Below are 14,242 nucleotides of genomic sequence, written 5' to 3' on the forward strand. Positions count from 1 at the left end.
GTTGTAATGAGCATCATCACATACCTTGGGTTTGTGATTGCTACTGAGAAGTTGCAGGGGGTGAAACTCCTCTGAAACTTATAAACAGCTGAAGAGTGAGTTAGAGAACTGGAGGGCGAAGATGAGGAAGTTTCAGAGCTCAGTGTGGAGGGGAATAAAAGAGTATAATAGAAGAAATAGCTTGGCTTGGATCCCTCCAGAAGTAGCATATGAGACAGCACATGCATACATGATAGTGGGTCTCACTGGACTATACAGAGGGTCTTTGAGAGGCCCTGTGGGTAGAAGATAATTTATCTCATGGCTCCTGTTCCTGTTTCCCAATGGAGAAAGATTTGCTCCGTTGGCATGGAAACTGTAGGCTTCGAGGTGCAATGGAGAAGCAGCAGGGCACGTCAAGGGAAACCATCAGAATGAGCCTTGGTAATGCTGGAAGTGCTAAGGCTGAGAAGTTGGAGATCAAGATACTAGACTCAGGGAGGCCAAGAAGATTTCATGCTCATAGCAAAGTGTTTCACTCAAGAGGTCAGGGGTCAGAGAGCTGGCTCAGTGAGGAAGGCACTTGTCGCTAAGCCCGGTGGCTTGACTTAGATCCCTGGCTGCTACATGGCGGAAAGGGCAGATATGGCTCTGGCAATTTGTCCTCTGCCTTCCACAGGCATGCGGTGGCTTGCGTGTATCGATACACACACAAAATAAGTCAACGAGTGTAATAATTTTTAAAAAGCTAGAGAACTAGGAGGAAACACAGCCAGGCCTAGCCTATGTCTAATGAGAACATTGACTTTAGAGAAACAAGGAGGGAAAAATATTAATAGTGACCCGAGAATGGTGATGCTCACTTATAGAGTGGCCGCTGCAGAAGCTGAGGCAGCTGGATCCTGAGTTACAGACTAACCTGGGCAGCGTAGCAACACCTTGTCTCGTATATTACAGTTTAATGGCATGATCAAAATCTTTGGCCTTCACAATTTAAAAAAAATCAGTTTATGACTAGTACCATAATTAACAATATATAAACAGGAAAAACTTGATTTGTTTGAGAATTAAGAAATACAATTTTGACAATCCACACAACAAAGCTATCCCATTACATATTTATTTTTATTATTTATTTATTTATTTATTTTTTGGTTTTTCAAAACAGGGTCTCTCTGTGTAGCATTGGCTGTCCTGAACTCACTTTGTAGAACAGGCTGGCCTAGAACTCACAGCAATCCTGCCTGCCTCTGCCTCTCAAGTGCTGGGATTAGAGGCGTGCACCACTACACCCGGCCAATAAATATTTTTAAAAGATGTATTTATTTATGTCTATGAGTGCTCTGTTATTGCATACCAGAAGAGGGAAACAGATTCCATTACAGATGGTTATAAGCCACCATGTGGTTGCTGGGAATTGAACTCAGGACCTCTAGCAGAGTAGCCAGTGCTCTTTCCCACTGAGTCTTCTCTCAACACCATCCCCAATAAATATTTTTAAAGGTTTTGATATTAATGATATTAAAACTCTCTTAACTTTTAAAATGAAGTTAAGGAGAAAGATTTTTCATTAAATGCATTTGTACTTTTCAGATTGCTTGCTCAGTATCAAGATACCAAATTCAGCTAGGTTTTATTATGCATTTAATAGTCAGATTATTTAAAAAATTTAAAATATATTGTGTATAATAGCAGAGGAGCATAAAATACTTGAAGATTAAGGAAACAAAGAAAAAAATCCTAAAAAAATTACTTCAGAATCTCATAAATAAAGATGTATATAGTAACATTACTTGTAATGGCCTCCTGTTGGAAGCCATTCACAGGTAGAAATAATACGTTTATTCTTACCCTAGTGATGAAAATGATATTCCATTACAAGCCACCAAGAGATCTGTCACAATGAAAATTCAGAAGGAAATGAGATAAGCCCAAAGAAGCATATGTCTTGTGAATCTATAAACTGAAATTTCAGCCCTGGGAAAGTGTGAGTGAGGATTGAGATGATAAGAGTCTTAGGAAAATGAAGGAAGTGATTACTTGAAAGCAGATTTTAGTGTCTTTCAAGGAAGACAGAAGGAACCATGCCAGAGAGAGACGGCGGAGTAACTTTTGGGTCCTGGTAATGCTCTGTTCCTTGACCAGCATGGCCTTTCTGTAGATACTCAACTGGCGACCAGTTCCACTCTTCACCTGTCAGTGTGCTCTCCCATGTTTGTACCACCTTTAATAATGAGTGTTTTAGGAAAAGGCATTGTGATCAATAGAGATCTCATCCTGCAGTAACGCAAGGATGGTTTAACAGTCAAAATATATTGGCTCACTACATCGGCTGACTGAAGACTGTATGGTTTTCTTGAAATGTGTACAGAGTAATAGTATTAGTATAGATTCCCCTAATAAAATCAAAACCATAAGATTCATGAGGGAAGGAAACTGTGACAGACTGTCTTAAAATGATACAGCAGGTACTGTATTAATGAAATGTTGGAAGCAGCCCCTTTAACCCAATAACAAGACAAAATAAAAATGCTAATTATAATTAGCCCAGTATCAAGAGAAAAAAGAGAGGCTCAGTCAGTAGAGTGCATGAGGACTGGAGTTCAATTGATAGCACCCACATAAAAGGCAGGCAATCCAATGCAATCCCAACACTGGGAAGCCAAACGGCATCTTCTAGCCATCCAGTTCAGCTAGTTGGTGGAAAGAGATTGAGGAAGACACCCAATGTTGATCTCTGGCCTCCTTACACATGTGCAGAAGCCCTTCCCCCAAAACACATGCAAACACAAACACACACTAATAAACACATGATGAGGTGGGGCAGAGGCAGACAGAGACAGACAGAGAGAAAGAGAGAGAGAGAGAGAGAGAGAGAGAGAGAGAGAGAGAGAGAGAGAGAGAGAACCCCCCCAAACACATATACACACCATGTGTGATTGTATGCTCTCTCTCTTTCACTCTCTTTCTCTTACACACACACACACACACACACACACACACACACACACACAGAGAGAGAGAGAGAGAGAGAGAGAGAGAGAGAGAGAGAGAGATGAAGATTAGAAAGAAATGAAGTCTTTATCCACTGATAATATGACTAGCTACTTTGTGAAATCTAAATGCATATGGCATTACAAATAATAAGAAAATTCAAGGTTTCTAGACCCACAGTAAGGTTTCAAATCCGTAGCATTTGTATGAGGCAAGCACATGTTTCTGCAGCAGCACAAGCTACATATTGCAGTGCTTATCAGCATCCAACAGGGATTTTTGATAAAATGTTGATAAGTGGATGCCAGACCTCAGCCAGAGGAACACAAAAGAATGGCAGTGGCAATTTTAAAGAAAATAATAACATCAGGCATGAGTGCTCTGTCTGGGAATCAATTTAGAAGATGTAGTTTGAAAACAAAGAAATTGGCCAGAATCAGTGTGTCATTGCCATAGAGAATAAAACAAAACAACACAATGAAAGGATCAGTGGGATGAAAAGAATATGGGGTAATTTGTTATCTATACGAATAAAAATGAATCCATATATTATAAGTTGATGACAGTTTCAGTATAAAGAATTTAAACCATAAGGCTTTTTAAAAGGCTTTTCTAAAATGGAGGAATAGAAAGTGATGTTTTCATAGTCTCAGAAAGGATTTCTTTGACAAGGTGCAGATGATGCTACAGAAGCATGGGTAAATTTGCAGTTATGTAGGATGACGAGTTGTGCATTAAGACTCCAGTGACTTCAAAGGTAAAACAAAGATTAGAATCACCTTCCTGTAACACATTTAAATAGCACATATTTGATCCAACACACACACACACACACACACACACACACACACACACACACACACACACCACTTCTGAATAGTTAGTAAAAGAAAGGCAAAGTTTGTAATAGAAGAGCACATGAATAGGTGAGCAGAAAGTGGTCCACGCAGTTCACAGTGGGGGAAGTACAAACTGGCAATCAAGTATGAAGGTGTATTAGATAAAATAAGATCTCACTTGTTAACATCCAAGCACATCGAGTTTTGCCACTGATGAAGGGAAAAGCTGAACATGAAGCAACTTCATTGTAGACTAATGTAACAATACTTAGTTTTCTGTAAGCTCTCAGGAATTCAAACTCCAGTTGTCACAATGTTACATACAGAAAGGCACCCATTGCAACTTGGTGAAATGAAAGTGTGAAGACAGGCTTACATTGTTGAGGAGGGAACTGACAAAATTATCTGCTTTATATTTCAGAGTGCTATGAAACAAGTGTTCTACAAAAAACAAGAAAACAAAAAAATCTATGCCTGTATGGATAAAGTCCAATGACATAATAATCAATGACTTAAAAAGCAAGTGTGTAATATGGAACTATTATATTTCAAAAAACCCACAAAACAATAATATTTATTTTTAAGGAGGTTACAAATACACACTTCACTTGTGTGGATCATAAACACAAAATCTTTTATGAGAATGACATATACAGACCTTCTGCGTTGGAAGAAAATTAAGAATTTAAGTATCATGACATTCTGTATTTTCCCCCTAACACAGGGACTCTGAGAGATAATAAGCCAAGTTTTGTTAATATTTTCTTAGCCTCAGGCACAGATAATTTTGTGCTATTACATTACTCTTTGTTTAAAATGCTAACTAGTCCAACTGAAGTTTTTTATTTTGAAAATAAATTTAGATGAGGAAGTGTTTCCATGTGCCGTATGTACCTTACAGGTCTTCCCGGAATTTAGGACAACATTAACTTAGCTGGTGACTTTGCCCTTATCCAGGGGACAGGGCTGGGCAGGCTCCACCTCTGTTCTTCACCTACTGCCTAGAATAACAGCAGAGGGCCAGCTGGCTTGATACAGCTTAAGCCTATAGCATAGTGACTAGCTAGGCAGCGCCAAGCAGCAAAGCCCTTCTCCCTGGGTGCTCAGGGACAAAGTGTGTGGCCAGACTGTGCGTTCACCTTAGCTGAGCAGGGCATGCAGGGTCAGCACTGCCGCTAGCTTCCTGTTTGGGGAAATGCTGAAGTACAAGTGGAAACATAACAGAGAGATTATACACACGGCGGTCCAAAGGCTGGATGCAGCTCTCACTCACAGGTTGTTTGACTCACAGTGATCTGTCTGTTTGCTTGCTTGCTTGCTTTGCTTGCTATTTTGCTTTGAGTAAAATGTAACTCAGTTGCTGCCTAATATTAATACCAGGCATTTATGATTTAAAAACTAGATCCCTAGTGCCTCTTCTCGAAGGATGCTGGCACATTGGGCCTGGAGTCTAGACTGTCACCAGCTGGATGGGCCTGAAGGTTGTCCCCTCCTCCACTGCCTAATGCATTAGCTGCTGGCTCCTGGAAACATGTCGACTCTCCCGCGTCACAGATGAAAGGATCGAGATCCAGAGGGCTCTGTCTGCCTTGCTCAGTGTCACGGTTGCTGTGTAGGTTCAGCCGTGTTGGCACATGTCACACAGGTACCAGTTAGTTTGAGATATCTTTTCTCTATAGTATGGCCCAGTCTTTGGGCTGTCTCCCTCGGAAGGCTCAGTGTAAATGAGGACTGGGTGCTTTTTACAAAGGCTCATTTCAGGCTTCAGTAGAAACAGGACAGAGGGATTCACTGGGGTAGCCACTCACTTAAATTGCAATGTTTTCACCTCTCCAAACTCAAAAGAAATCATTTTACACGAAAAAAAAAAAAAAGCAAGAGAATATCACAATAGAATTTTATACAAGGTATAACTGGAGAGTCTGTGGTCACATTGGACCACATTTAAAAATTTAGATTTATTCATTTTATCTTATGTGTGAGTGTTTTTTCTGCATGTATGTATGTGACCATGTGTATGCTTGTTGCCCATGGAGGCCAGATGAAGACACTGGATCCCCTGGGACTTGAGTTACAGATAGTTGTAAACCACCATCTGGGTGCTAGGAATCGAACCCAGGTCCTGTGCAAGAGCCACAACTGCTATTAATCATTGAGCCACTTGTCCAGCCTCAGGCACCACTTGATGCTTCCAAGAGTCCCATGTCCCTTCACAATGTCATTGCTTTTTCTTTTGATTATTACTGTTCTGAAATGTTCCCAGGCCTTTGTATAACATGTACTTCCTTTAGGCTTTTTTGACTTACTGGTTTCTGCTTAAGCTGTTAGGTAGGCCACACTAGTTTGCACAAGTATTTATTTATTGTTTGTTTGTTTGTTGGGGGTAGAGGACATAACTTTTGTGAGCTCTTTTTCTTATTCTACTTGGGAACTGAATTTCTGTTTTCAATTTTTATACACTGAGCCATCTCATTAACTCAGGAAAAAAATGTGTTCTTGGCAGAGCCACTTTACATAAGCTATAAAATCTTTTAGAATGCAAATTTAAAGACACTAAGTCACCTGCATGTGAATGAATGGTGGATGATCAGATCAATTAGCTTTAGCACGCTGTTAAGAGCTGCCCAGCAAAGGGAAAAGATAAAAAGTGGTATATCTTAACTACAGGTGCTGACAGGCCCAAAGATCTAAATTGCCAAAGGACACATTCAGCCTGGAAATAGGTCTGTTAAAAACACAACTTTGGGGGCTGGAGAGATGGCTTCCTGGGTAAGAGCACTGGCTGCTCTTCCAGAGGACTGGGGTTCAATTCTCAGCACTGACATAGCAGATCACAATCATCTGTAACTCCAGTTCTAAGAGATCTGATACCCTCAAACACATATACATTCAGCCAAAATGCCAATGCCTGTGAGATAAAAATAAATAAAAAATTAAAAACCACAGCTATGGGTTACTGTGGGCCTGCAGTTGTACATCTCAGTGCACAGAAATTGGAAATACCACAAAAAGGACAAGTCTGGGTACTTGTGAGAAACTGGAACTCTAGAGGGATGGGGCCCAGAGGAGTGCTAGCTTAGCCAGGATGCCTGTAATGTCTTTCTTAAAATGTAAGTGGAATGGAAGCAGTCGGAGTATACACAGCCATAATTTTTTACAGTGTTCCCGGGTGACACGTAAGTAGCTCTGTGACCACTAATCTCCAATCACAGTCCCAGTCATGTAAGACTAAGAAGCCTGCTCATCATCGGAAATGATGGTTGGTTTCCTGTACCCAAACCAACTTCTAATTATAAAAAACAACACCATGTATAAGAGTTAATTTTCTGATTCACAGATTAAAATCAAGCCAGCCAAGGATGGTGGAACAGATTCAAATGAGCACAGGGGTCACCCAAATTCCAAGTAGAAACCAAATCAATGTGACATTGTTTATTTCATCCCAATATAAGTTCTTGAAAATTTTTTTTTCTTTTAACAGTGATGGCTTTTGTGTCCAGAGAATCTAAAGGAACACGGGACCTTGGGAAGACAGTGTCAGGGGGGAGTCTAAACTAGGAAGGAATGGGGCTGAGGCTCCAAGGAGGCTTGTCCCAGGCTGGGGCACTTCAGGCCACCTGTTTGTTCATCATCCTGACATCTAGTACCCTGGCCATTATAATCATTGTTAGTCTGTGTGTCTGTGTGTCTATTTATCATCTATCCATCCACCATCTGTTATCTAACTCATCTATCTGTCCATCCATTGTCTATTTACCTCCCATCTCTGCCCTCCTACTTATCACACCCATCTTTCATCACTTAAATTTATTATTTATCAGTTAACTTGTATCCACTCATATCTTCTATCTATCTATCTATCTATCTATCTATCTATCTATCTATCTATTATCATCTATCTATTATCTATCTATCTATCTATCTATCTATCTATCTATCTATCTATCTATCTACCTATCTATCTGACCTATTTATTGGTATCTATTTACTGATCTCTGCAATCTTTTCTCTTCCATCTGGGACTCCTAGAGTACTGGGCAGCCGGGGCTGGCTCCTCCCTTCTTCCAGCGCCATACATTCCACCTGGTCCTCAAGGGCTGCTGCTCTTTTCCCGTGTTCTGCCATCTCTGGACTCAGGAAGAGCCGGTAGCTGAGCAACCTTCCAGAGGGTGACCCAAAGGCAGAGGTAGGTAGTAGGTAGGACTAGCTTGTACCTCTGCACAGCCCTTCAGTCACTCACCTTGCTAGCCACAGGCGGGGCGGCCAGGAGCAGCAGCAGCAGCATAAAGAGCAGGAGTGCCTGGAATCTTGGAGCAGTCTCTGAGTGCATGATGGGCATCGGTCCTGAGTTCCGGTGTGTCCAGGGACCTACGGGACCCACGGGCTCTCAGGCCTCCCGGTCCCCCGCGGGACACAGATTGGGGGAGGCCTCGCTGTGAAGTTCGCCTTGCTGGCCCGCCGGGGCGAGTTTTGTAGGACTCGAGACCCACCGCGGTCTGTTTGTCCTCACTCAAGCTTTTGATTGTGACTCCAAGGGAGGGAAGAAGTGGCTGAGGTCCCGCCCTCGTCCCCTCTCCCTCCCAGCTTCCCAGGCACTGTCCCTTCAACCGGGCATCGTGCCCAGGAAGTGAGAAAGGGTTGGGAGCCGGCAAAGCAGGCAGGTGGGCGCGGATCCAGGGTCAGGGTGAAAGAGGTGATGTCCCTGCGATCCTGGGACTCCGGTGTCTAGCGGGTGCGGGTCAACGTGAGGAATTTAGGGGTGTGCGGCAGGGAGGTGGCTGCACAGGGTCGGGGGAGTGGCCTGCAGCCCTGCCCAGATTAAGCGGGAGGCGCGCGGGAGTCTGCAACTCTGGAGGCCAGGTTTGCTGGCAGCTCCCGCTACTGCGCATCTGCTGCCGGCTTTCAACTTGCGGCCAGCGCACAGACTTGACGCTGAGCAGGCAGTGAAGAGGAACACGGTCACGGGTGGATTCCCTCAAGCCACGACCGCCCGCGAGGCGCGTGTCGGGTCTGCCGGCTAGCTTGCAGTTCTTTCTCTGCCTGGTGGTTCGTCAGGTAAGCCGCCTATAGGCAGGCACTGTCCCAGCGCCAGGGCACCTGCCCGGGAGCAGAAACATTGTGGCGTCTAAGGGGTGGTGACTGGGGAAGTTGTGGCCTTGGGGTCAGCAGAGGAGAGCTTCCCTGGCTCCCAGGCTTCTCTGCCAGGGCTTGAACTGGGCGCTGTGTGTTTTGATTAATTTGGAGGCTCGAGTTACTGTCCTGGCAGTGCTGGCATTCCAAAATGCCAAGAGCAAGAGGCAGCTGAGGGGAAAGAGAAAGCTCATCCTATTCTCTGGGTTGAACTGCTTTTCAGGCTAAACCTTATCTGCGGAAACGGAGGAGAAAATGAGAGGCAACTCTGGTCCAGGGTGTCCCTGCCTGGGAGGGCCTTGGATGCAAATGCCACCACTGGCTTGGTAGGGCACCCTGTTGCCAGGCTCCTATGCTATCTCACGCTGCAGACTACCTTGAATAGGGTGAATCATTTAAAATGCACGGGCTACAGTAAAGTCACAGTTTTACTTAGATACAATCTTCGCAGTGCTAAAGGAGCTATGTACTAACAGGCACGAAGTATTATTATTGAATGGTATTACTAGCTCTATAACACTCCCATTAAACAGCCATATTGTCACGATGGTAACTGAGAAAAAAAAATCTTGTGATAACTACCCAAACGTCCTGAAGATATCAGTGAGCGAAAACTCAGCTGCCGGCATCGGTGGCCTTTTAGATGATGCTCCTCACTGAATGACAGACCCAGCTTCCATGAAGAACCAGTGAACATTTACATGTCACTGTTTTCTTATCCAAGTTCACTGGCCATATAATTTTCATCTCTTCCCCCTTCACCCCCCTCCAGATTGCAGAATGAAAAGGGGGCATCTTCCATGATGCACACCCATGGCCGTGCATTAGAATCTCCCGAGGAATATCTAAAATTTCCAGTACCCAGTGAGTTCCAAAACAATTATATCAGCCTCTCTAGAGGACAAACTTATTGGTGCATGACAGAGCCTCTTGCAGATTCTTTGTGCAAAGATACTTTGTAGGCACTGTTTTGTTTTGTTTTGTTTTGTTTTTTCTCTCTTATACATTACATCCTGACCACAGTCATTTTGGTGAATGGCACTGAATCAGAGTCTCTTTAGTAGAATAACAATATTAAATTCTCTAATAATAATATTATTAATATTAATTATAATTAATTATAGAATATATAATTATATAAATAATTATATTAATTATTATATTAATAAAATATTATTATTAAATAGAGAATATTAAAGGTTCTATTAAGATTTAGGGACATTGCAGAATTTGTGCCTAGGTCATAAATGTAATTTGCCACATAGTGGCTTTAGGAAAGTTCTTAGGGGGACTTCTGCTGTCCTTGTGGGGTAGGATGGCAGGTCCTCTGCTGATGTAGTGACAATGCCCAAGAATCCTGGGAGGCATATGAGCCTTTTACAAATATACACTGCTTTCTGAAGGAAAAAAAAAATCACAGTTTCAGTCCTGATATCAAATGCTACTCCTCTATGCAGGGTTAGAGAAAATCTGAAATTTTAAATGGCTTTTCTTGAGGCCTTGTAACTACAGGGCCTCCATCTCTTTCTCTCTGTGTGTGATGTATGTGTTCATGTTCATGTGTGTGCATATTCTTGTGTGGGTCAGCAGGAGCTATAGGGCGTGTGTGATGGTCAAATGACAACCTTGAGTGTTGGTCTTTAGATTCTACCTTGCTTGGGACAGGGCCCCTTAGTCCCTGGCCTGTGAGCCTCCAGGGCTTCTTCAGGCTACACCTGCCATCTCACTTTAGGAGTGCTGGCATTTACAGACACACACACCTGCCTCTTCATGCACCCTGGGATCCAAGCTCAGGTGCAAACCTCCACAACAGGTGCTTTCCCCACTGAATTGTGTCCTCAGCCCAGAGCCCTGGAGTTTTGATGGGAGAACAGACTGAGTTTTGCCAGCATTGAGCAGTCACCTGCACGATATTTCTGATGCAACAGTGGAAGGAAATGGGACGTAATACAGGAAGAAGGAAGCAGATGCTCATGAACCTGGCATGTGGACTAACCTCCTGACTTCTGAATCCTTCGGTACTTACTGGTATGGATTAACAGCTCCAGGGTGAACTCTTACCCTCTACAACATCTCTCGGTACCAGGCTTGGGATATTGTGGGACTCTGATAATCCCTCAGAAGTCATTTGTATGAGACGTTCGAATAACCACCACGCGCTGCATTCCGACTGGAGCTGCAGATGGTCACATGGATGGACGCCGTGAGAAATGGTTGCACAGTGCAGGGTGCTTTCCTGAGCTCAATACTAATGGACAGGAACCAAGAGCAGCCCCATACTGATTGCAGGTCAGTACCCTTCCAAGGCACCTAGAGCCCTGCCTTGCTTCCCCAAACACCAGCAGCTTTGGCATACCCAGGAGCTGTTGGAAACTGGAATCTCAGCTGCCACCCAGACTCAGCGAATCAGAATGTAACCATCAAAGACTCACGATCAACCTCTAGCTGATTCATTTGAAAGTGAAACATGGAACCAGATGTAAGCACACAGTCCTTGCCTCTCCAGCACACACACGCACGTACACACACACACACACACACACACACACACACACACACCCCTCTACATCATTGCCTATGCTTACCTGTGGTTGTAATTAACCAGAGCTCATAACTTTAAGAAAAAAAAAAATCAAGAAAACTAGTATTTTGTAGTTTACTCCTTCAATGAGAAAAACAAAAGGAAAGGGGAAAATGATTCTTTTTGTACAAGATTTTTTAAACGCTTGATACTAGATGGACGTTTTGAATACAATTTTTCAGTACCTTTGACAAGCTCTATATAATTATTTAATCTGCTTTTAAAGTTACAATTAATATCATGCCTCTTCTGTTTTCTTTTTAACTTTTTAGATTTATTTTATTTGTGTAAATATTTTGCATGTTTGTGTGTCTGTGTGTGTGTGTGTGTACCTGCATAAAAGCTAATGGGTGTGGCAGTCCACTTGTGCTCCCAACATGTGAGAAGTGTATATATAGAGTAATTGGAGCAAGCAGGCTAGCTACAACCTCACCAAAATGGTGGGCTCTCTCTTGTTCAGCAAGGGATCCTGCTCCCACATACAGGGTAGAGACAACTGTGACCCAATATCAGCGTTGGGCCTGCAAATGCACCTACACACATACAAATATACATACATATGTACACTCACTAATACACTACATGTATACACACTCACTAATTCACTACATGCATATAAAAGAATTCTAAAATATAATAGCCATAGAATATAGACAAAAATAATATATAGTTACTTCAGTAAATCAATTCTTTTTTTTTTTTGATCATGTATAGCATGAGTTAGTGCAAATAATAGCCAGTTAGATACTCATTGCATTAATAACTATAGATATTTATGCTGCATTTAAAGATATGCAGATGATACAAGAAATACATGTCATCAGTGCCAACTTAATTTATAGAATGCTACCTCATATTTTATGATTTATTATATTTAATGATTTTAATTTGCAAATCATTTTTCGTTCTTGTTATACATAAACTAGACTTAGTGTTTTGTTCTTATCTCTTTTTATTGTAGAAATATAATATAGACTTCTTTGTGGCTTTATTGTCTGAGGTTTTTTTTTTTAAGGTTCTTTATTTCCAAAGTTCATAATAAAAGAGCAGGTTTACTTTAATTGTAATTATGGAACTCTTTCCCAGTGATATTTTCAGCTGCTAATTATTTTGGCCATGCTTTCCACTGATACCCTCATGCATACATAAAGCATGCCCTGGGCTCTGCTCAGCCATGGCGGTTGTGTGTGAGCCATACTGCATGTGCTGCTAAGACACACGTTGAACTATACAAAGTCTGTGACTCTGAAGATGTCTTATTTTGTTGTTGTTGCTGTTTGGTTTTGTTTTTCACTTACTTATTGGCAAGGGAGTGTGCCACCGCACCTGTGTGAGGCCAGAGGACAAGGGTCTCATCTCTTCTCCCACTGTGTGGGTGCCAGAGTTTAAGCTCAGGTCATCAGGCTTAGTGGCAAGGTCATTTACCCAGGCACCATCTCCATCCCCGAATCTCAGGTTTGAGATTATGCCCTCAAATCTCTTGACACATTCCTGAGTGGTACAACCATTCAATAGGGAGTATTGTTTCAGGTCTTGTTCTTAAGGAAGAGACATGCTAAGGAGAGTCCTGGCCCCAAGGGATCATTTCCCACAGGAAGCCAGGATGGCTTAGAGGCTGGCCAGAAGACAAGCTGTAGTCACGGGAAAAGCCATGATGGAGTTCTTAGGAAAGAAGAGAACTTTCATGAGCCCAGTTACTCTTCTCCAAGAAAAAGCTTTCCTATGGTCTCTGAGATGGACACAGTGCACCTCCCTCCCCTTCAGCATTTCTGCCTAGCCTTAGAGTTCATCTGGATACTTTCTGACAAATTTTTCTTTTTGACCAAATCCTTAAATTTGGTCCTCTTTCTTCTCTGTCTTATTTAGAGACAGTGCCCCTTTGACCCCTATATAATGCAAGTTTCTATACTTGAATTCCAAATGCAAAGGCCTCTAAAGGAGAACTCTGGCTGCTTTCTGAGATTCAAAGGGAACAGGGCCTCTCGGTGGCACCAAGCTACCCCATTTATAAGTGATTCTCTATGCTCCTAGAGTCTTTCCTTCCCGAGATCGGCTTTCTGAGACCCACAAATTCTTATCAAAGATGTAAAGTCTCCACAAAGCCCATGGCCTAGAACGCACGGTCCGTTTAGCCTCTGTCGGCTCTGAGGATTGTTCTAATAGGAGGAAAGAGAGTGATGGTGATGATGGGGAAGTGAAACAGGAGGGAAGGAAATGTGGAGGGGGTAAGAGGGGAAGATAAGGAAGTGGGAGAGTCCCCACGCCCTCACCACGCCCTTTCTCTGTATTTTCAGGATGAGCATCAGCTCACTCTGTAGTGCCACCTGGAACTGTCCCACCGCATGCTTCCTTCTTCCACACTAACTGAAGACTCACTGCTCTGCATGACTCCCTCTGCTTGATGTTTGAAAGGTTTTTTTAACCTCCAACCACTGCTCAGGCCTATATACCCAACTCTGTAGGAGGCAGAGGCAGGAGGACCTGATATCAGGAGTCCGAGATCAGCCTGGGCATCATAACAATATTATCTATCTATCTATCTATCTATCTATCTATCTATCTATCTATCTATGTATCCATCCATCCATCCATCTATCTGTCTGTCTAACTACCCAACTAATGAACTAACTAGCTACCCAGCTACCTAACTCCCACCCCCCCCCCCACCAAGAAGCTACTGTGTCCCCAGACATTCCTTCCCTTTTATTTTGGGCCAGGC

The 14,242-nt window shown here is 42.8% G+C and overlaps 2 protein-coding genes across 3 annotated transcripts in view; one reads left to right on the forward strand and one right to left on the reverse strand.

Moving 5' to 3' along the window:
• COL4A3 (collagen type IV alpha 3 chain) overlaps nucleotides 1–8,399 on the reverse strand; it is a 129,362-nt gene extending 120,963 nt beyond the window's left edge. For both annotated transcript variants that reach the window (XM_084779821.1, XM_084779822.1), the window contains exon 1: nucleotides 8,053–8,399. In XM_084779821.1, coding sequence (XP_084635947.1) covers nucleotides 8,053–8,151 — 99 coding nt within the window. In that variant the 5' untranslated portion in view covers nucleotides 8,152–8,399. The remainder of the gene's footprint in view (nucleotides 1–8,052) is intronic.
• A 180-nt stretch (nucleotides 8,400–8,579) lies between these two features.
• The window catches only part of COL4A4 (collagen type IV alpha 4 chain), a 113,223-nt gene continuing 107,560 nt past the window's right edge, over nucleotides 8,580–14,242 (forward strand). Inside the window, exons 1-2 of the mRNA XM_084779829.1 lie at nucleotides 8,580–8,867; nucleotides 11,029–11,231. Of these exons, the coding sequence (XP_084635955.1) occupies nucleotides 11,125–11,231 (107 nt within the window). The 5' untranslated portion in view covers nucleotides 8,580–8,867; nucleotides 11,029–11,124. The remainder of the gene's footprint in view (nucleotides 8,868–11,028; nucleotides 11,232–14,242) is intronic.

Source organism: Acomys minous, assembly GCF_964271855.1.
Source record: "Acomys minous genome assembly, chromosome: 4".
NCBI classification, from domain to species: domain Eukaryota; kingdom Metazoa; phylum Chordata; class Mammalia; order Rodentia; family Muridae; genus Acomys; species Acomys minous.